Source organism: Loxodonta africana, chromosome 4 (assembly GCF_030014295.1).
Source record: "Loxodonta africana isolate mLoxAfr1 chromosome 4, mLoxAfr1.hap2, whole genome shotgun sequence".
NCBI classification, from domain to species: Eukaryota; Metazoa; Chordata; class Mammalia; order Proboscidea; family Elephantidae; genus Loxodonta; species Loxodonta africana.
The window spans coordinates 117,544,390-117,568,616 of NC_087345.1; the positions used below are offsets into that span (position 1 = coordinate 117,544,390).

Here is a 24,227-nt window from a genome sequence, read left to right on the forward strand (position 1 = left end):
TTAACCAATGGAAGTGAAAAACTACTACTACCATCTCCAGTATTCACTACAATAGAGCTGCTGCCCCTAGAAAACTCAGTATTCAAATATTTGCCCTTATTCACATTAATTCTTGCTCTACTATTTTGAAGGAATTCGGGGCAGGGCGTGGGAGTGCAAAGAAGTGAATGACATATCCTTGGGCAACAATAAACCCTCACAAAACTGCCTTCCTTCCCCCCTCCCGCCAAAAGCAAAACAAAAAACATGGAATAGGTGGACAGACAATAAATTATCTGACACAAACTACTTCTCTCAGAGAACAGAGAGAGGGAATAAAGGCACATCTTTAAGTGGACTTTGACTTTCAAGACTTTGGGAAAAAAGACAGAATGAGATTTTGACTTGCAAGTCAAAGACAATTTTCCTTAATTCATCCCAGTGGGCCCAATGGAAACTTAACACATTCTGTAATACATTGTCTGACAACCTTAGTTGGCAAGTTTCAAATTATTTCTATGTCTTCACCCATATTTTAGTGAGATCTTAGAAGAAAATACACTAGACGTTGCTAGCAAAGCACTATTTTAAGTTAGAAATTAATAATGTTTGTGAAATATATGACTTAATACATGTATTAATACTTAATGCATTAGGTTAGATTTCAGACTTGAGTAACATGGTCCAAACTGCATAAACAAAAATGCATGTACAAACCCAAAAAACCATTTCTGTCGAGTCGATTCTGACTCATAGTGACCCTATAGGACAGAGTAGAACTGCCCCATAGAGTTTCCGAGGAGTGCCTGGTGAATTTGAACCATCGACCTTTTGGTTAGCAGCCAAGCTCTTAATCGCTACATCACCAGGTTTTCCGTATATGTCTTAATTTCTAGCCAATGGTCTTATTAAGAGTTACATTTACCTGAACAAAATACTTTTTCTTCTATTATATACTAACCATGTCTTTCATTTTAAATTTTGTATGGATCATATATTCTAATTATAATCACAACTGCATAACCATACCACAACAAGGAGGACCCCCATTCTTTTTCATTTACAGTTCGTTTCATTGTAAATTCATAAGTAGGCTGATTCATTGTTCCATCATAAGACTGGAAATTCTCAGTGAAAGGATTGGGAACTTCTGCTGAAAAATAGCATCCTACTGATTCAATACAATGGTGGATGTAAACAGAGCAGCGTTTTTTCTTCCCTCAAATATATGTTTCACCATCTTCTCCAGCAGAAGATACAAAATGTCCATTATTTTTTAAGGGTTCTAAGTTTGCTTCATTCACAACTTGTTTTACTTTTTCGGATGTCTCGGCATCTTTTCCTTGATATTTTTTTTTCATGGCGTAAATGAATATAATAAATAAAATAAGTGATGAACCTTTTAAACTAAAAATTACACTGAAGTAGTAGGTTCTGTGAAAAGAGAGAAAGAAAGAAAAAAAGAATAGATATTCATTTTAAATTATGTGGAACAACTTACAATGTTGTTCTTTAGTATGCAGAAGGCCTTAAAAGAAAAAAATGTTTGAAATTACACTTAAAAATATTAAGACAGCAATTACGGTGAGTGTTTGATTATTTTAAAAGAATTATTAAGCCGTAGAAACTAAGGGTAGTTGATGATCTACCCAAGTGATTTTTATAAAGTAAGGGTGTGTTTGTAATATTTTACTTTCTCAAAGACAGATTAGTTCATCTGTAAAGGCAACAAATTGTAATGGAAGTGTACTGACTATGAGATAATACAACTGAACTAATTTTAATTGAACTAGAGATTCAATATTTAGCTATGGGCTAAATTTAGTCCACCTAGCCCTGCTGTGTGGCCTATTGCATGTTTTTAACAATAATGTCATAAAATTACCTGGCACACAGTCTATTACTGTGATTCTCAACTTTGGTTACACATTAGAATTACCTGAAATTTTAAAACTCCCATGTCAAGGCTACATCTCTAACCAATTAAGACTGAATCTCTAAAGTAGGGTACAGAAATCAGTATTTTAAAAAGTTCTTCAGGTGATTAAAATGGTAAGTAAGGAGTGATGACGAAGATATAGTAGGCCATTGCCAAACCAAACCCATTGCCGTTGAGTCAGTTCCAACTCATAGTGACCCTACAGGATAGAGTAGAACTGCCCCATTGGGTTTCCAAGGAGCGGCTGGTGGATTCGAACTGCTGACCGTTTGGTTAGCAGTCGTAGCTCTTAACCACTATGCCACCAGGGTTTCCAAGTAGATTATAGAAACCACCTTTTTCCTTTCTCCTGCCGTGGACTTATGACCAGAACGCCAACTGATCACTGTATGTCTTCCTAGAAAGTCAGAGGTCATCGAATACAGATTTTTTTTTTTGAAAGAAATGTTATAATACAAATCCAAGCTCTTCTTGTTATTAACTTTTGCTATTAGTTATCTTATTATTTGTTATTCATGTGACTTTGGGTAGGTTACTAATTCTTCTTGAAAAAGGAGAAAACTATCCATCTCCTATAGTTCTTATGAGTATTAAAATGAGATACGAGATTGCCTGACATAGTACTGAATACAAACCAAAAGCTAATTAGTGGCTATTACTACTAATATTACTATTATAGTGAAAATGACATTTCATCCTTCTATAGTCAAATGAATAGATGAATTAACAAAACACATTTATGTAACTTACCCATATAACACGGAATTATACATCCTACAAGATCCTTGCTTCCCACAACTGTTGATGGACCACTTCAAACATGTTCTGTCAATAACAGCCCCAAAATATACAGGAGCTAGAATTCCTCCTGCAACATTATATGAGAAGATGTCAACCCAACCCAAGGAAGAAGTTTCAGAATTAACTGGATAATATTCCACACTGATACATTTAAGTGAAGGAATTTTTGTTTTCTAGAAATTCATTGATACCAATTACTTAGCAATAAAAGTAAGTATCAAGGGCCAGTGAAATTTTATTGGGAGTGCAGTCTTTCCTGTACTAAAGATTGATTCATTATTTGTACATATCGTCTTCCAAGAATGAGGCTATCAGAAATAACTTTAGGTGTGATTATATTACTTAAAAACGGTTTTTACCTAACAGTTAATACCCTGTACAAAGGGCTGCTCAAGCACAATTTGTGTCATGTTCACACTCTTTTGCTAAATTACTCAATTAGATCAGATCTCTAGCCAATTACATCTAATAGCCATCTAGTCGATTCCAACCCACGGTGACCCCATGTGTGTCAGAGTAGAACTATGCGCCACAGGGTTTTCAGTGGTTGATTTTTTGGAAATAGATCACTGGGTCAGTAGCCCAGCAACCATTTCCACCACCCAGAGATTCTTGCCAATTATATAGCAGTTACCTCATGCAAGATTGAAGTTGTGGAGGATAGTCAAAATAAAAATGATGATGTTGGTAGATTAAGTAAAAGTTAAAAAAATTTGTAAGACTCATATTGACATGGACTAAATCTACCCAAGAATCAAATTTGTTTGCAATCTGAAAGGCTCAACCATATAGTAATATCATAGACTTTTTAACATCTAGTTTCGTCTCTGCTTCGCCCACCAAATGCACAAAAGAAAGAAAGCACTTCGTATGGCAGTACAGTCTTCTATAATTCGAATTAATTTATGCCTGCTTGGCAATGAGAATGATGTTGTCTGTACAAATGGAAGTAATGTTGGTTCATGTGTAATTTTTCTTAGGTGAGGAGAACTGGTACAGTGAGAGCAGAATTACTACTTCCCTAGGAAAAGAAAAAGCTCTGAGTTCAATTGCTGCAAAGGCAGGAGTTTTTTTCAGCTCTCTTTTAAGAAGATTAAAAAGTGAGTGTCTGCACTGCGACTCGCTTCTCAGAGAAGCACAGACCCAGCTTCGCAGAAGGCTAGGCTCCTGGCAATTTCTACTTTCTTTTAGACTCAGACCTCTACTTCCATTTTCTTGGTATCATTCAAGCCCACAATCCAATATTTTCTTGCTATTGAATTTGTGCATTTTAATGTCTTTTGAGGCAGCCTAGACTAGCCACGTTATGGCCCCTGGTGCCATTTTTTTTTTTCCTCCTATTTGTGTGCTGGTCACAATGTTGCATAGGTTTTTAGTGGTCTGTCCCTAACCTGATTTTTATTTTTAGAGTGTAATATTTCAGAATGCAAGGTGTCAGATTGAATTGTGTCCCTCCAAAATATCTGTCAACTTAGCTGGGCCATGAGTCCCAGTATTGTGTGATTGTTCACCATTTTATGTGATTTCCTTATGTGTTGTAAGTCCTAGCACTACTGTGTAATAAGATGGATTAGCAGCAGTTATATTGATGAAATCTACAAGATTAGGTATTGGATAAGCCAATCTTTTTTAGATATGAAAGAGAGAAGCGAGCAGAGAGACAGGAGGACCTCATAGCCCCAAGAAAGCAGTGCCAGGAGCAGAGTGCATCCTTTGGACCTGGGGTTCCTGCGCTGAGATGCTCCCAGACTAAGGGAAGACTGATAACAAGGACCTTCCTCCAGAGCTGACAGAGAGAGAAAGCCCTCCCCTGGAGCCTACTGGACTATGAGAGAATAAACTTCTCTTTGTTAAAGCCATCTACTTGTGGTATTTCTTTTAGAGCAGTGGTAGCTGACTAAGACACAAGGCCTTTCAGGAACACATATGTTGTCTTTTAAAAGAAGCACCTGTCTGCTCTTATTGCTGTATTAATAAACACTGAGACTGAGTCCTTATTCAAACATAGGCAATTTGACGGAAATTTTCAGGAACATGCTGATAGATATCTATCCTTCAGATGGTAGTTGAAGTATTTACGATTTTTCTTTGATCTTTTTTGTATTTTGTTGAACAATTTTCAAATTTTATTTTGTTACAGAAAGAATGGTAGTGATCCATATTTCACAATTTTATCAATCCCATTTACTTTTAATCAGCCTCTCGATTTTCTGTGAGAGGCCTTAGACTGATGGGTGGCAGCTGAGGTCAATATTTGAAGAAAACTAGTGGTGATTTGATGAATAAGAACTTAATTTTTCCACAAATCATAGCCATCCTTTGAAAAGTGAAAAACAAACATCGACATTTACCTTTCTCATACAATGAATGACAAGCTGCTTTGACCAAACTTGATAAATTAACTGTTTCAGGTAACAAACATGGTCTTAATCATTAATGGAATTTTAAAACTTCTAATGACCTATTTTCCAAATAGCTTTTCAGTTTTATACACCATTTGGACATGTCACAATTTACACATATATTGTTTTCAAGAAGATCATTTGTGAATTGGAAGTTTGGTATTAAACGTGTATTTTTTAGGTTCTATGGTGATATATACTGGACACATCAAATTAGGATGCACGCAAGTAGGGTGGCAAAAATCTTTTTTCCTATTTTAGGTTGCTAGGGCAATTCCCTCTTTTTTTATCCTTAAGGCCTCATTTCAGCATATCAGGAGAAGTACTAACTACCCATATTCTATTTTCATCTGCCAGCTTGGTGGCCTAAGCTGTAAGAGTGAAGTGTTGTCATTGAACCTGGAGGTAGAGAACTGCCAGGGTGGACAGAAGCTAAGAGAAGCACAGAAGAGAACCCTGGGAAGAAAACTGTAATTGAATAATACAGTGACTCCATGTTCTTCTCTCCCATTTCCTTGTGTATTTTCTCCTTGCTCTTTCCTTTTTACCTTTGAGCATCTGTGGCCTTCTCCCCAAATATACTTCTTGGATGACTTTTCTGTTGTAATTTTTCCACTCGGTTATGCCGCTTTTGCTTGCTTCCGAGGGCATTATGGATTAAAACCTTACACTTCCCTCTCCTTCTGCCATCTGTGGTTGCTCAGCGCCATGATCACTCATATGCCCTGCTCTCTTTGAATCACTAATGGATGCTGCCCTTTTTCTACTTCCCAGGAATAGGCATATAAGTTTCATTAGTCTTACAAAAGGGCTAACGGGGGTTAGATTAGAAGTTATTAAACTGCTAACAACAATAAGAAACTTGTAAGGTAAAAACACAAATGGCAATAAGAAAGAAAGAATAATTTCTTAAATCTCTCATATGAATACTTAGAAATAGCTGTCATTTGCCAACGAAAAACACAATTTCTGAGCTTGTTTTCATTCAGACCACTGCTTTAACCCAAGACGCTCATTTCTGAAGTCTGAGTTCTCATCATTTTGTATTTTTTACTTCAGATAAAGGTTAACTGCTCCAGTCTTAGAGGTCTAGGCAGCCGGAAGTGGAGTAGATTAAGTCAGCTTCTGGTGGTTCGCACAATCTCCATCTGATCAAATTGTAAGGCCTCGCCAGCTGCTTTGGGACTTAACCTCCAACAGCATAGAAGGCCCTTGACTCTGCCTACTGGAAGAAATATCTCTAAGTCTGAATGTGGAAAGACTTTAGGGTTTTCTCAGTTTTTATCATATTTCATTTATCAAGTAAATAGAAATGCTTCTTATGTATACCATTTCTTCTACTTTCCTCTAATTGGAAATTAATTACTTTCAGTCTTAGAGCTTTGGCATGAATATTTACATCACAAAGTTATAATCTTTGTATTTATTGTACCTAGTGATCGTATAGTCAGTGCATGGAAACCCACTGCAAGTGATTTCAGTTCTGGTTGAACATTTCTGAAATAAGATAAAAGCAAAGAAATATTAAACATCTCTAAAATAATTGAGTTCAGTATTAAAACATTTCTCAGTACAATTGTTCTTCATGATGGAATGGAAACCCTCAAGTGAATAGCTTGCATTACTTAAAGTTTTTTTTTCCATTGTTTTAAAAAGGCAAATGACTGAATGATAATAATTATTCTCTTGCTTATTCAATGTGTTGTGATTTCAAGACATCCTAGCAAAAATTTTCACATTTGAGTCTTATGAAAATCTTGGGATAATGGTTGGAACAGACTTTACTATGGCGAAGAAGCCAATTTTAGGAGATACTGTTATCTAAGTCTTAGAATTTTTCTAACCCCTTATGTCTGTCATTGATGTTAACAGCTAAAGTTTACATAATGCAACCAGCAAGGTCAAAAAAGTTATCTATGTTCTAGTTAAAGTGATTATCTTCTTAAAGTTAGAGAGCACATTTGTATTCTCTTAGAAATTCACTCACTCTTGCATTTAGAAAGCTATTTCCACAATTCCATTTTTGTGTTGAATGAAACTGGTGATACTATCATCCCTGTGATAACCTAATACATATCAAGAGAAATGAACTTATCTGGCTGTGGGATTGTGACTGAGTCTCAAAAATCCTCTTTTTTTTTTTTTAACCGAAATCTGGAATTAACTGGTACAAAAAGTTTATCATTATTATTATTTTTAACTACTTGGTTTAATGTATTTGTTCAGAGAGCAACATACTAAAACCCACTGTCATCGTGTGGATTCCGACTCATAGCAACCCTGTAGGAAGACCTTAGGGTTTTCAAGGCTATAAATCTTTATGGAGGCAGACTACCTCATCTTTCTCCTGTGGAGTGGCTGGTGGGTTTGAACCACTGACCTTTAAGGTTAGCAGCTGAACACTTAACCACTGCGCCACTAGGGTTCCTTAGAGAGCAACATAAATAGATTTACGTATTCAGCAAATATTTTAAGTGCCTCCTCTGACATACTATGCTAGCTCTTCTTGAGAATAGAGATAAACAATGTTTCATATCCCACAAGTAATTTAGACAAGTATTTAATCTTTCTTGGTCTCAGTTTGTTCCCTTATCTGCTAGGCGGGGATAATAATGCCTATCTCCTACTGTATTTGTGAGAATCAAATACAATGAGCTAGCTTATATAAAACACTTAAATTATATTAAAAAAAAAAAAAAAGTCTCAATAATTAGTAGCTTTCCTGAAAGGCTGACCGGGAAATTATTTGTGCAGAAAATTTAGGTTTAGAATGCTTGTATCAAACACAGACATGAAAGCAGAGCAACTCTGTCTGATAAGTCTGATGCCACATAAATTATTCCATTTCAAAAACGAAAAAAAGAAGACATTCTTTAAGCCACAAATTGTTAACCTTCATGTCCTTCTCTGCAAAACTCTTGGCTGTTAAGTGGACGGTATGTAACACTGAAACGAACGCGGCCCTCACTAGGAGCCACGATGGATTTGCTATAAACACGTCAAACGCAATTTGATTTTACATATTATCCGTCTGGTAAACAAGGCAGATGTTTTAGACATTGTGCACATTGTGCACCAAAACTGCAGCAGAAAGTATATCTGTTTAGGATCTGTACCATTTCCAAAAAAAATTTGAGACTGTTTGTAAAATTAAACATGGCTGAAAGTTAAATTAGCATCAAAACCGAAACCAAACCTGTTGCTGTTGAGTCGATTTTGACTCACAGTGACCCCACAGGACAGAGTAGAACAGCCCAATAGGGTTTCCAAGGAGTGGCTGGTGGATTCGAACTAACGACCTTTCTGTTAGCAGCTAAATGCTTAACCACAGTACCACCAGAATAATAAAACTTAAACATAGTGCAATTTTCTATTAAAAGAGAAAATAGGAGTTTTTGTTTCTGTTTTTGCAAAGGGTGGCAACACTTCTCCCAGCAGAGCTGGAAGCATAACCCTACATTTGAGTGCCTGGCCTGTAAGTAGATGTGATAACATTGTTCAAGAATGTGGTTTCTGCTGTAGAGAGACTAGCATGAGGAAACCAGCAGGAGTGAAATAAAATGCTGAATGTTAATTTGTCCATTAAACTGTCTCTCTCAAATATCAGATTTCTCAAGAGGGCTTTGGAGAACAGCAAGGTTATAGCTTATTTCTGGTTGAATTCTGTGACAAGGGCCTGAAGTGCCAATTTTCACTGCTGATGATTCATAAAGGTTGCATTTGGTTGAGATGCCAGATGCAAAACTGATATTTGTTGTCAACTTGTGCTATCACCCAGGAGAATTGGAAGGATTTGCATCTAAGGCTAATACTTCCCTAAAAAGGGGGCTTAAAATTTGCCCAAAGTCTTAGAAACTTAGTGGAAATGATAGATTTATGTGATATATAAATATATACTTATATGTATATATTACACACCTATACACTAACAATCGCACACACTCACCCACATACCATTATTCTGCAAAATATTAATCACAGCAGTGTGACTCCTATCTCACATCTGATAATGAGCAGCTCTGTGTTTGGATGGACCTCTCAGAATGAATTCACCACAAAGCATCCCAAAAAGCTAAATGCATAAAAAAAAAAAAAAAAAAAAAAAACCAAACCCAGTGCCGTCAAGTCAATTCCGACTCATGGTGACCCTATAAGACAGGTAGAGCTGCCCCGTAGAGTTTCCAAGGAGCACCTGGCAGATTTGAACTGCCAACCCTTTGGTTAGCAGTCGTAGCACTTAACTACTATGCCACCAGGGTTTCCAAATGTATTATGTTCATCTTTTTTTTTTTAATCATTAAAGAATGTTTTCTAAATACAACTATCTTCTGTTGCTTTTTTTAATGACAATTAGCCATCAGGACCTACTGCTTCTTGAGAGGATTACCAGTTAGACCTAATGAGATCCCGTCACTAGACAGAATAGATAGGAATGCTTGCCCTCTGTTTACAAAAACTTGAAGACAAGCTCTAATTAATTTCCTCGCCCTCATTTGGACTATTTTGAATTAACGTTTGTTAATCATAAGCTACACCGTGTCTCACATCTGTTAGTCACCAGCAGAAGCCAAAGGCTTCCAGATAATTTCTGGGTGCCGGGACTCTCACCCTCACATGACTTAGTGTATCCCTTAATTAATCTGTTCACCTACTCCTTTTCAGTCAAACCCTTCTATTGTGCCCCTGGAACTCATAGTCTGCTACCAGCAAAATTCTTAGATCCTAAATTCTTAGCATTCCCTTTACTTTCTTGTTCTACACAAAGCCTGGCTGTTCCCCATGACTCTTTCCACACAACTGTCTCAAGTGGTTAATTGCTCTTTTTCTCCTATATCCTGTGTTCTTCCTGCTCTTTAACCACTTCAGACTGGACTCCTTCCTCCTTAAAGACCTCTATCTGCTATTGTTAAAACATGTGCTATCATAATATATCATTACCTAACCTCTTTGTTGCAGTTATCTATAGACTTGCATGTCACCACCTCTATTGTTTCTTGACACTTTTAGCACTAGGTCTCTGTTATTTTTTCCAAGACTATTCCTGTCACCATTCCTGGTTATTTAATATCCATGTAGACAATCCTCCCAATGCTCTGGCCTCTCGGTTACTTGGCCTTCTTCACTCCAAGGGTCTTATCTCCCTCACTCTATGGTCACACCAATCTGTGTACACTTACTTAATTCTGGATTTTAAGAATCCCACTCTTCCATACCCTCCTGTCTTTGGAATTCACTCCCTCTAATACACCAACTCTAGTAGCATTTCCACTCCACAGGAGTATTCAGGTGGTTGGCTCCTCCCTTAGACCACCTCCCCTCACATGCCCTCACCTCCTTCCTCGCCTTGCAGGCTAAAATCTCATGCTCTCTCATTAGTGTCACTCCTTAAGCATATATCCTGGACTTTCTCATTCCTCACACATTTTAATGCACTAAATAAGCAAAATTCCAACTGTGCTTTCAGCAAATTCTCTGCCTTTTCTGCACCTTTCTCTGCATTTGCTGTAGAAAATCATTCAAACATGCTGAATGATCTCATTTTAAATTTATGAGCATAAACCTCAAGTGGGCCTCCGGTATAACCCTATGATATTTACTAGCCAATTTTCCCAGTCAGTTTATCCTCCCGGTCTCCAAGATTACTATTTCCCATTTCATGATTTTACCTCAAGCCTCTTTCTTTCCTTCCTCCTCATTCTCGCCTGATTACCTTGCTTTTTATCAAACAGAGAAAATTGGAAGCGACCAGAAAAAAATTTCAGTATCCTTGTACCACTGTCTTTGTTGTGGCTATTAGTTGCTGTCAAGTCTATTCAGACTCATGGTGACCTCATGTATGTCAGAGTAGAACTGTTCTCCACTGGGTTTTCAATGACTGATTTTTCAGAAATAGATCCCTGGACTTTTCTTCTGAGGTGCCTTTGGGTAAACTTGAACTTCCAGCCTTCTGAGATTGTTAACCATTTGCACCATCCAGGGACTCTTCCTAGTGCTTGTTGTTGTTAGTTGTTGTTAAAAAAAAAAAAAAAATTGGTTCTGACTCATAGAGACCCTATGTACAACAGAATGAAACACTGCCCAGTCCTGCACCATCCTCACAGTTGTTATGCTTGAGCCCTTTCCTCGTGCCTAACACTACCTGTATTTTGCGTATTTACTTGCTTATTTGTTTATTGTTTCTTTCCCTACACCTGTCGACTTCCTAATCTCACCCTCCTCCACTGGAATATAAACTAATGAAAGAGGCCCTTAGTCGCTTTTGTTCACAGTTACATCCTCAGTGCCTAGAACTATGATTTACACACATAATGGATATGTGTTGACTGAGTGAATAATAGCACTCCTGCCCAGTCTAGTTTTAAAAATAGCTTTATGATGTAAGATTTGGAAAATCATCAACACCCTGAAGTTTATATTTTTATTATGCAGTCTGCTTCACGAATGTTTCCTTTCAATATAACTAAAGGTTTATGAAGATCATTAAATGTTTTTAACAAGTAGTAATCTTGGTCTTAACCACTTTCTTAATAAGATAAAATGAAATATACCTCTTGACAATGATGGAACAGTGATCTCTATGACCTTCCTTCTCCTCTTGAAAGATTTTGAATTAAGAAGCTAAAACGTTTTGATATGGAGGCTAGTTTGGAGGTTAGTTTGGAGACGATTTTCCTATAAATTAGTGAATTTTTAATTTGGCAAATACAGAAGACTTCTCTTTTTGAATAGACAGCACCTTATATAAAGGTGAGTTATAACTATGGAATAAATTTGAATAAATAATTTGACAAAATTTGGGGTCAAGATAGAATTTAAATAACTGTAGTCAAGATTCCTGACAACTATACTTGTTTTAACAAAAGTTAGTAACACATTTGCTTTCTTCTCTCTCCATGCTATGCTTCTGGCTATTAGTGAACTTGTGGTCAATTAGCTAGGTCTTAACTCTTAAGCCAGGTCACCATACTTACACATGTATATTTTTAAAACCTATGCAAGTTTTAATGAGATCTAGTGGCACAGTGGTTAAGTGCTTGGCTGCTAATTGAAAGGTGGCCAGTGCTACCCTACCAGCCGCTCTGAGGAAGAAAGATGTGGCAGTCTGCTCTCCATAAAAATTACAGCTTTGGAAACCCTATGTTGTTGTTGTTGTCAGGTGCCCTTGAGTTAGTTCTGACTCATAGCGACCCTATGCACAACAGAATAAAACACTACCTGGTCCTGTGCCATCCTTACAGTTGTTAATCTTGAGCTCATTATTGCAGCCACTGTGTCAATCCATCTCTTTGAGGGTCTTCCTCTTTTCCCCCAACCCTCTACTTTACCAAGTATGATATCTTTCTCCAGGGACTGGTCCCTCCTGATAACATGTACAAAGTATATGAGATGTAGTCTCGCCTTCCTTGGTTCTAAGGAACATTCTGGCTGTACTTCCTCTGAGACAGGTTTGTTCATTCTTCTGGTAGTCCATGGTACATTCAACTTTCTTCTCCAACACCATAATTCAAAGGTGCCAATTCTTCTTTGGTCTTCCTTATTCATTGTCCAGCATTTGCATGTATATGAGGTGATTGAAAACACCATGGCTTGGGTCAGGCATATCTTACTTCCCAAAGTGATATCTTTGCTTTTTAACGCTTTAAAGCAATCTTTTGCAGCAGATTTGGCCAATGCAATGTATCATTTGATTTCTTTATTGTTGTTTCCATGAGCATTGATTATGAATCAAAGGAAAATGAAATCCTTGACAACATCAAGCTTTTCTCCGTTTAACATGATGGTGCTTATTGGCCCAGGTGTGAGCATTTTTGTTTTCTTTATGTTGAGGTGAAATCCATACTGAAGACTGTAGCTTTTGATATTCACCAGTAAGTGCTTCAAGTCCACTTTCAGCAAGTGAGGTTGTGTCATCTGCATATTGTAGATTGTTGCTGAGTCTTCCTCCAATCCTGATGGACATTCTGATGGAAACCCTATGGGGCAGTTCTACCCTGTCCTACAGTGTCACTATGAATCAAAATCCACAGCAGCAGGTATGCAAGTCTTTACATGCTTTCAGTTTTAGGTGATCCAGCCAACTGGCTTCTTTCTTTCCTCAAACACACCAGCATTTTCCTGTCTCAAGGCGTTGGCACCTAGACCCTTTCCCTAGAAAGACCTTCATTTTGCTAGCTACAACTTATTCTCTAGGTGTCTAGATTAAATGTCATTTCTTTTGAGAAGTACTTCCTGAGCCCCCGCTTCTAAATTCTCACCTGAATCTTAAATGGGCTTTTCCTTTTCATCCCCTTTTCTTTTCTTTCTTCCTTTTTTTTTTCCTAATTAGTACTAAACAATTGGAAACCCTGGTGGCACAGTGCTTAAGCGCTATGGCTGCTAACCAAAAGTTCGACAGTTCTAATCTACCAGGCACTCCTTGGAAACCACATGGGGCAGTTCTACTCTGTCCTAGAGGGTCACTATAAGTCAGAATAGACTCGAAGGAAATTTTTTTTTTTTGAAATAACGATTAGTAGCTATGTGTTTATTTTTAAGCGTATTTGCCTCATGCCAGTCTTTCCTGTCAGACTCCAAGCAGTATAAGAACAGATAGCCGTGTCCATTTTATGCACCACTGAATATTCTTTGCCAAGCATGGTATCTTGTCTAAATATTTGTCTAATGATTGAAAAAAACGAATAAATGTTGCTCACGTTTATCTCGTCTTCTAGGCTATTTTGAGAGACTAGGTGAAAAGCTATTCTGAAGGTGGATTTAAAACTTTGGAATATCAATATAGACTGAAGTTTGTATTATACAGCCTGGTTCCCAAATGTTTTCTTTCAAAAAATTCAATAGAAGATTCACTCTGACAGGGCCATCAGGGTGTAGGGCAGCTCAAAATTAAGATTTTTAGAAACATACAGAGGTGCTTTGATGACTGAAGCAATTGTCAATCAGCCTGTGCCTTAAAATTCTTGGTAAGAAGAGAAAGAACCGAATCTAGATTTTGTAATTGAAGAATCAAAGGCAAAATTCTGGCATCTAAGTGTTCCAATAATCCTAATATAATGAATTCTGAGAAAATTAAAATATAACAAGATATGAATAAAAGTGTCAAATACATTATGGAAAAATACGCACATTATTAGGTGAGTTTTAAAGTCTAATACGTATGAATTTGCTTTTAAAAAGCCATACTCACTTAAAAATAAGCATGAAACCAGGTGTGGCTCCCAGTGCAGAGGCAAGAGCACTCAAGACCTGCAGTGCTATATAAATGTAAAACTTCCTTTTACAGTGATCACCTCTTGGGCATTCACCCAAATGGGCAGAGTTATTTCTGTTCTGGAAACCAGATGTGTCCACACAACTACAGTTATAAAACACCTAAAAAGAATTTTTGAAATGTTAAAGAGTACATTTTCAAAATATGACCCACCCACTCACTGCCGTCAAGTTGATTCCGACTCATAGCGACCCTATAGGATAGAGTAGAACTGCCCCATAGAGTTTCCAAGGAGTGCTTGGCGGATTCGAATTGCCGACCTTTTGGTTAGCAGCCATAGCACTTAACCACTACGCCACCAGGGTTTCCCCTCAAAATATGACAGGGCCACAAATACATTACATTATATTTAAACAAGTCTCATCCATTTGAACTAAAATAATCATAGTTCTTAAAAGTACACTTACTTAATAGTTGAAAGACAAAATAGTTTCCTAGGTACCTTTCTGACAAGGAAATGTAATTCACTATTAACATTTAATTCATTCCTAATTTCAGGATTATGAAAGAATGTAAGAAATCAAAATGTATCTGAAACTATGCTTGTAATTTTCTCATTAATATGAATTCTTTTTAATATTTCTCTCCCTCCAGCTCTTACTTTCTCAAACATATCTGCTTAATCTTTTAAGCAACCCCGACTGTCAGAGACACCCTGTGAATGGAGGGATGGCCCAGAGAACACAGAAAATATGGCAACCTGGGTGGGGCCAAAATCTGAAACCAGAGTTATCTAGTAGAATGGGACAGAGTCCAGCATAATGACATATTATAGGACGAATGATGTTATTACCAGAGAAATTCAACATAACAGAATGTCATGACCAATGGTTAGAGTCCAGAAGGGAAGGATTTCTGAGCAAATGATTTCAGAAATTTAATCAGGGAGGCTGTTTACGTAGATGAATGGCTTTAATAAATTCTGTTCTGAAGCTAGGCCAAACTGAAGTTCAAGGGAAGTTTACCTCAAATCTCTCAGTGCTAAGGACTAATGACTGAAGGAGAAACTGAGATAGAATTTAAATCCATATTTGTCTGACTTTACCAAGCTTTACTTTTTCACTGGGAATAAAATGTGGGGAATCCATTATGCAGCCAGTAAAAACAAAGTTGGGTCCAAGGAACATGATTTTAAGTGGTTAGGAAGGGATGGTTGATTACTAAGGATTTGGGGAAAGAATGTCCCAACAGCCTCCATATAGCTATTACCAGTATTAATAAGATGATGTCTCCAAGGTAAACAGAGCTCTCTTTAGGATTGTAACATCACATCTTTCCCAGGCATTCATTAGTGGGCACAGGGGCACTAAGGATTAATGGAGTACTCTCAGTAGAAGGCACTATGGCCATAAATGTGAGATGTGGGCTTTTATGTACAGTCTTTGGGTCATATTTGTACAAGTTTATTAAAGTTGTGGTCAGGTTTGAATGTTCTCAGTGTCCTTCAATAATATAATTGGTGGCCTATGGTCAAGGGAAAGATGGAAAATGCTTGAAAATTAAACACAGGGTGGTGTGGCAGAGAATAGCATCATAGCTGATTATGTTGCTAATGTTGGTGATAGGAAAAGGGCCCAGAAAACAGTTTCTCAACTTTGTGAGATGTTGGGTGGATTGGAGGTGGATTGTAGTACAGCATCCCTGATCCCCAACTGTTGGGAGTTATCCAGGGGACTTAGGAGAACCCATAGTTCAGATGGAAAGGAATGCTTTGTGTGAAGAAAAATATGGCATATCTATGGATGATGAGGAGCCCTGGTGGTACAGTGGTTAAGGACTTGCCTGCTTACCAAAAGGTCAGCAGTTCAAATCCACCAGCCACTCTTTGGAAACCGTATGGGACAGTTCTACTCTGTCCTATAAGGTCACTTATAAGTAGGAATCAAGTCCATGCCATTGGGTATGGATGATGTTGGCATTAGGCAAGCAGGATGATAAGTTATCCTGGATGGGAGAAGTACCAGCTTGGGAGAAATACAAATTAGAAGTTAAGAATTGAAACTAAAGCCTTGATTACATCTTGAAAAGTCAAAAGGGTAGCGATCCCAGAGTTAAATAAATCAGAGCCTATATACAAAATCTGTCCTGGAAAGGTAGGTCGTACTGACAAAGGGTTGACTCAGGAATTTCCCCTAACTCCTGAAAGGTAAAATATCTCTAACTTAGTGGAAATAATATCCTCTAGTCAATTTTTTTTTTTTTTTAAATTTAGGAGCTTCCTAGAGACCCCAAGTACATTCAAATTCCAAAAGGTTATGTTTTCACAATCTCCAGATTAAAAAAAGGCAATCTCAAATTAGAACTCAAGCAGCAGAAAAATCTACCTGTGTCCCAAGCAGGATTTTACATGAGGCTTTGTTTACATGACATCACAACTCTCACAATGACAGACACCTTTGGAGATCTTTTTCTTTTATCTTTTTACTGAATAGTGTAGTTATAGAAAGATTTGATAATTGCTAAATTGAATCTGTGATTTTGATTTGGGAGAGGAGAAAAACTGAAAAACCAAACCCGTTGCAGTCGAGTCGATTCCGACTCATAGTGACCCTATAGGATAGGGTAGAACTGCCCCATAGAGTTTCCAAGAAGCGCCTAGCAGATTTGAACTACCAACCATTTGGTTAGCACCTGTAGCACTTAACCACTACTCCACCAGGGTTTCCCGGGAAAGGAGAGAAAATAAAAATTAATACTCACTTTAGGCTTTTTATCACTACCTGAAGATTTGCATCCTGCTAGACAAGGTGACTCATAAGTTATTCCATTTTCTCCACAGACTGGCTCCCATTGGCTTTTATCACAATTGCAATCTGAGTTGCAATAAGAAAGTGGTACATTTATATGCGATGCCACTGGTTTTTTTCTGAAAATACATGATAGACAAATATCAAGAAAAAGAGACAGAAACAAGGGAAAGGGAAAGTTGACCTTTAATTAGAGAAATTTAATAAAAGATGACACCAAATAGCAAGTTTGTTTTCAATCCTCATTAACTTTTTCATCCTCCATCTTTACCAAGACATGAATTATGACCTAAATGAGTAGAATTTAAAAAGACTTAGAAACAAGGTCTTTGTTGTTCTCTTGAGAAATTTCACATTAGCTAAGTCATTTAATTTTTCCGTGATTCAGTTCTCTTCACTAAGATAATGACATTAGACTGAGGTTCATCCCAGTTCATTGTAAAGTTCCTTGAGCCTTGGAATGTTATTTAACTAGGTTGAACTTAAAAATCTGTATTTAATCTGTATTTTTCTTTAAGAAAAGAATTTGACATGATCAAAAGAGAAACCTTAAGGAATCAATTTTGAAAAATCAAGAATAATAGAATAAATTGAGAAAGATTAGAAAATCTCTCTATATTTTTGAAATGAAACTACAATATACTTTATGATGATTCACTTTATAACACTGTTACACGTTATAGTTTTCTAACACGACTAGAATGACAAAACAGGGATTATTTTCATAATTAATTTTCTACTTCTTGATTCTAAAAATATTCTTGATTTTGGAAGAAACTTTGATAATTATTGAGAATTGATAAATTATTTTTGAATAAACAAGTAATTTAAATAAAAAAGAGCAGATTCAGAAATTATATTATCAGTAATTTTCCTAAACACACCTAATACTGAAATCCACTTTAGGACATACTACCGGAAATGGTTAGGCAGAATGGTTCAGAACCCAGTCCAGACATTGAAATCAGGTACACCTGTGTTCATACCAGTTCTGCCACCTCCTAGCAGTGTGATTACTCTTTCTAAAATCATTTTCTTCATTTCTAAGTCATAGACAATCATCACCTTCATAGGGTTTTGGGGGAAAATAAATTAATTCAGCAGTTCTCAAACTTTTTGGTCTCAGGAGTCCTTCGTACTCAAAAAAGTATTGAAGGCCCCAAGAGCTTTTTGTTTGAGTTTTATCTATTGGTATACACTATATTAGAAATTAATACTGAGGAATTTTTAATATATAAGAATACACAAATATACATATCATTAGCTGTCAGGCTATGACATCATCACCTATCTTGTAGCCTTTAGAAGATATCACTGTACATTCATGAGAATTAATATTATTATAAAAATAGTTTTGAATTCATGGATCCCCTGATAAGGTCTCAGGGTCGCCCAAGGCCCATCAAACCTCATTCTGAGAACCTATGACTAATTAATATCTTAGAAACTTATCCAAGTTACTAGCATGTCATAAATACTCAATAAATTGTATCTATTTTTTTGCTGTCACTACACTGTGAGTTCCACAAGGGAATGGATATATCCTGCAAATCTTGGCCTTTCAGGTAGCACTCAATGAAATGCTGTTGGATGAAAAAAAACTCCCATGTATCTCTAGATACTTTCTTCTGAATAGATGGTACAGTTACTAATTTTCAGAGAACTGGCTTTAGGCTGGAAACCCTGGTGGCATAGTAGTTAAGTGCTACTGCTACTAACCAAAAGTTCGGCAGTTCGAATCCGCCAGACGCTCCTTGGAAACTCTACGGGGCAGTTCTACTCTATCCTATACGGTTGCTATGAGTTGGAATCGACTTGACTGCAACGGGTTTTGTTCTGGCTTTAGGCTAAAGCCTTGCCTGATAATCAGGGAGCCCCTGGAACTAATGGTATGATGTAGAATCTGTCTGGAATCGTGTGACATTCAACAACTCACAATTTCTCTGAGTCTCGACTAATAGATGAAGGGGATATAAGATGGTTGGGCTGCAAGATCTTAAGGTTCTTTCATACAGTTGGTAAGTGATATATACAAACCCATCATAGGTCAAGGTTAGGCCAGCAACTGATTTGGTTTCACAGAGTAGGAGTAAATTAAATAGTTGAAGCACAAAACTCAAAGTTAAGGCAAAAAAGGATAATTTTGCAATTCCAAGCAAGCTAAGTTTAAATTTTTTAACTACATATCCTCCTGTAAAAAATCCAAATGAAAGAGTAGGTATGGTGATGATTCCTAGAAATAAAAGAAAAGAACAAATGTTAATTACATAAACTGGTTTTCCTGATATGTCTTTATGTATGAAATACTTATCAGCCAAATGCATCTAATATTATTTTCTTAGGTAGATGGGTGGCAGGCCAGGATAAAAGTTGAGGGCCCGTGTACCACAAGAAAGACACAAAACTAATTTCTTCCTGCCTATGCTGAGGGTTTGGTATCCCCAATAGCAAAAGTCAATGATTGAGAATATTTGTTTGTGTCTGAAAAGATGTTTTATATGAGGCACTTTTTTTCTTTCTTTCTGGAAAACAACAAAACACCATCTTCCTACCTATGAGATTTTCATTCTATCGTTTAAAATCCTTTTGTTGTTCTTAGGTACCGTTGAGTCTGTTCAACTCATAGCCACCCTATGTACTACAGAACAAAACACTTCCTAGTCCTGTACCATCCTCACCATCATGCTATACTTCAGCCCATTGTTGCAGCCACTGTGTCAATCCATCACATTGAGGGCCTTCCTCTTTTTCACTGACTCTCCACTCTACCAAGCATGATGCCCTTCTCCAGGAACTGATTCTTCCTGATAACATGTCCAAAGTATATGAGACATAGTCTCACCATCCTTGCTTCTCCCAAAGTATATGAGACATAGTCTCACCCAAAGTATATAAGACATATTCTCACCATCCTTGCTTCAAAGGAGCATTCTGGCTGTAGTTCTTCCAAGACAGATTTGTCTGTTCTTCTGGCAGTCCATGGTATTTTCAATATTCTTCATCAACACCACAATTCAAAGGTGTCAATTCTTCTTCAGTCTTCCTTATTCATTGTCCAGCTTTCACATGCATATGAGGTGATTGAAAACACCATAGTTTGGGGTGGGCACACCACGGTCTTCAAGGTGACTTCTTTGCTTTTTAACACTTTAAAGAGATCTTTGCAGCAGGTTTGCCCAGTGCCATTTTTTTTTTTTTTTTTTAATGTGTCTTTTGATTTCTTAACTGCTACTTCCATGGCTGTTGATTGTGGATTCAAGTAAAAGGAAATCCCTGACAACTTCAATCTTTTCTCTGTTTATGATGATATTGCTTATTGGTCCAGTTGTGAGGATTTTTTTATGATGAGGTGTAATCCACACTGAAGACTGTGGTCTTTGATCTTCAGCAGTAAGTGCTTCCAGTCCTCTTCACTTTCAGCAAGCAAGGTTGTGTCATCTGTATAATGCAGGTCGTTAATAAGTCTTCCTCCAATCCTGATGCCCTGTTCTTCTTTATGCAGTCCAGTTTCTCAGATTATCTGCTCAGCATACAGATTAAACAGGTATGGTGAAAGGATACAACCCTGACGCACACCTTTCTTGACTTTAAACCACGCAGTATCCCTTTGGTCTGTTTGAACAACTGGCTCTTGATCTATGTACAGGTTCCTCATGAGCACAAGTAAGTGTTCTGGAATTTCCATTCTTCATAATGTTATCCATAATTTGTTATGATCCACACAGTTGAATGCCTTTGTGTAGTCAATAAAACACAGGTAAACATCTTTCTAGTATTCTCTGCTTTCAGCCAGGAGTCACCTGTAATCATCAATGATATCCCTGGTTCCACGTCCTCTTCAGAATCCATCTTGAATTTTTGGCAGTTCCATGTCAATATACTGCTGCAGCCACTTTTGATTGATCTTCAGCAAAATTTTACTTGCCTGTGATATTAATGATGTTGTTCCAATAATTTTGGCATTCAGTTGGATCACCTTTCTTGGGAATGAGCATAAATATGGATCTCTTCTAGTCGTCGGCTAGGTAGCTGTCTTCCAAATATCTTGGCATAGACAAGTGAGCACTTCTAGTGCTGAATCTGTTTGTTGAAACATCACAGTAGGTATTCTGACAATTCCTTGAACCTGGTTTTTCACCAATGACTTCAGTACAGCTTGGACTTCTTCCTTCAATACCATTGGTTCCTGAGCATATTATACCTCCCGAAATGGTTGAACATCGACCAATTCTTTTTGGTACACTGACTCTGTGTATTCCTTCCATCTTCAAGAATCCTTTATATCTCCTCGAAATGAAGAGTTCCAACCCTTAAAAACCTCACTCTAAATTTGCTCAGTTATTTAGAATTGAACACTTGAATTAATATTTATCTTATTTATCTAAACTAACATATATCCCGAGATGGCAAACAGGCTTATTCAGGATTTTAATAATCATACAAAAATTATTTTTCCCTCTTACAACTGGAAGAGATCTATATTTATACCTATTCCCAAGAAAGGTGATCCAACCAAATGTGAAAATTATCCTTACAGCTGGACCAATAAGCAACATCATAATAAACAGAGAAAAGATTGAAGTTGTCAAGGATTTCGTTTTACTTGGATTCACAATCAACATCCATGGAAGCAGCAGTCAAGAAATCAAAAGATGCATTGCATTGGGCAATCTGCTGCAAAGATCCCTTTAAAGTGTTAAAAAGCAAAGAGGTCACCTTGAAGACTGAGGCTGGCCCACCCCAAGCCATGGTGTTTTCGATCACCTCATATGCATGTGAAAGCTGGACAATGAATAAGGAAGACTGAAGAAGAATTGACGCCTTTGAATTGTGGTATTGGCAAAGAATGTTGAAAATACCATGGACTGCCAAAAGAACAGACAAATCTGTCTTGGAAGAACTACAGCCAGAATGCTCCTTAGAAGCAAGGATGGTGAGACTACATCTCACATAATTTGAACATGTTATCAGGAAGAATTAGTCCCTGGAGAAGGGCATCATGCTTGGTAGAGTGGAGAGTCAGTGAAAAAGAGGAAGGCCCTCAATGTGATGGATTGACACAGTGGCTGCAACAATGGGCTTAAGCATAGCAATGATTGTGAGGATGGCACAGGACTAGGAAGTGTTTCCTTCTGTTGTACATAAGGTTGCTATGAGTCGGAACTGACTTGACTGCATCTAACAACAACAACAACAAGAAAATAATTTTCTATTTCATTGTCCCGCAAGGGTTATTAAAAATAAAGACTTCTAATAAAATATTCTATATGCCCTAAGAAATAGATACTATAGCAAAAAAAAAAAAAAAAAAAAAAAAACTCTTTAAAATATGGCATTTGTTTTGAATTATGTAGCTATCAATGATGTGTTTAAATGGGCTCTCCTTTTAGGAACATCTATGTCCTACTTTTTGTAAGTAACTGAGTCCTGATTTCAAAGTCCATGAATAATGGGATTATATTGCTTGTAATAAAAATGAATTTATTTTAGGATTCCAGCACTAAATTATAAGCCCTAATTATGCAGAAACCATGCCTAAATGTTCTGTTTACTACAACTTTTCCTTCAGGAGCTTATCTGAAGCTCATAACATGAGATGCAGCTTCAATTGTGGAACAATGATGGTATCACAAGATTAACAAGTTGAAGGTTGCAAAAGCATAAGTTGAAATTATGCTTATGAAAATGTAAAATTGCCTTCACACAAAAAATGAGCCCCTTCAGCAACTTGGAACACAAGTACTTGGTAGTGTACCTCTTAGCTAGCAAATAGGTAAACAATTTGTCTTACCCATCCAAAAGTTTGCATCAGCTATTGACTGACCAAACTGTTGTTCTATGTATTTGAAGATATAAGTAAAAGCACCAATAAAACTGCTGGCGGATAACAATGTCGAAAACAAGTATATAACATATAGGGGGTTTGTAAGGATGCTTTTCAAGGACTGGAAAAGGCCTATAAGAAAATACAACAAGACAAAATATATTATACTTCACCTTTAATATATATTAATATCTTAATTTTATAAATATAACATAAACTATATAAGATTTAAGACTACATAAATATGTAACACAAAATAAGCATATCCTGAAATCCTACTATCAAAAGTTTTCTATGATATTCCTTCAACTTTTAACATTTGTACATTAATATTTGTTCACTTAGCTCATTTTATCATAAAATGGCATCATATAAAGCTGTTTTTCAACTTTCTTTGTTCACTTAATATTTGGTTCTCCTTGGCACTCTACCATACAACCGATACACGATTAGTTCATTTAGCAAATATTTGGTTTTCTATTGGGTACTAGACTATATGTCACGTGCTGGAGAAATTAAAGTGAATAAGATATGCCATGTCTCTTCTCTATTATTATTAAGTACTAGTAAGTATCAAATGGAAATTTACTTAAATATACAATAATCTAAAATTCTCAGAAATACTAAAAAGTTAAAAAATCTTAAAGATCATTTTAGTAGCAGCACTCAGGTATCTTTTTTCTTAAAAATTCAGCATTTCTACCATAAAATACTGTTACGGTAAGTCGGAAAGTATTATAAATCATTTGTCTTAAGATGCAAGAAGGAGAGGCAGGGGATAATGATGCTATATCTCAAGTGACATCATCACTGTGATAGCAGGACCATCTGTTCCCATAAGCAAGCCAGTAACAAATTGATAACCTCTGTCCATGGCAAGGAAACACTGGTAGCTTAGTGATTAAGTGCTATGGCTGCTAACCAAAGGGTCAGCAGTTCAAATCCACCAGGAGCTTCTTGGGAACTCTACGGGGCGTGACTCGATGGCATTTTTTTTTTTATGATTGTCTTCACACTGGGTTAATGACCTAAGGTCCTATTTTTGCATCTGCATCATCCTCATCATCCTTATTGTGCCCAGTCAGCCATCATCCTTATGGTTTTTACACCCAATCCACTAATTTTTATAGATTTGTCTTTGATAGAGTAGAAACACAGCATACACCAAATGAAAACATCTTGATATGCTATTTTTGGGTGCAAGTTAAATTTCAAAAACTTCTATCTCATTGGACTGTTGGTAAATATTTGACAACTGACTCTGGGG

The 24,227-nt window shown here is 36.9% G+C and overlaps 1 protein-coding gene across 1 annotated transcript in view; it reads right to left on the reverse strand.

The window, feature by feature from the left end:
* Positions 1 to 1,154: 1,154 nt before the first annotated feature.
* LOC100664997 (solute carrier organic anion transporter family member 1B3) overlaps positions 1,155 to 24,227 on the reverse strand; it is a 45,424-nt gene continuing 22,351 nt past the window's right edge. The window contains exons 7-13 of the mRNA XM_023554735.2: positions 22,928 to 23,092; positions 19,174 to 19,369; positions 17,090 to 17,255; positions 14,306 to 14,490; positions 6,554 to 6,618; positions 2,669 to 2,786; positions 1,155 to 1,413 (exon numbers count right to left, since the gene is read on the reverse strand). Coding sequence (XP_023410503.2) covers positions 1,200 to 1,413; positions 2,669 to 2,786; positions 6,554 to 6,618; positions 14,306 to 14,490; positions 17,090 to 17,255; positions 19,174 to 19,369; positions 22,928 to 23,092 — 1,109 coding nt within the window. The 3' untranslated portion in view covers positions 1,155 to 1,199. The remainder of the gene's footprint in view (positions 1,414 to 2,668; positions 2,787 to 6,553; positions 6,619 to 14,305; positions 14,491 to 17,089; positions 17,256 to 19,173; positions 19,370 to 22,927; positions 23,093 to 24,227) is intronic.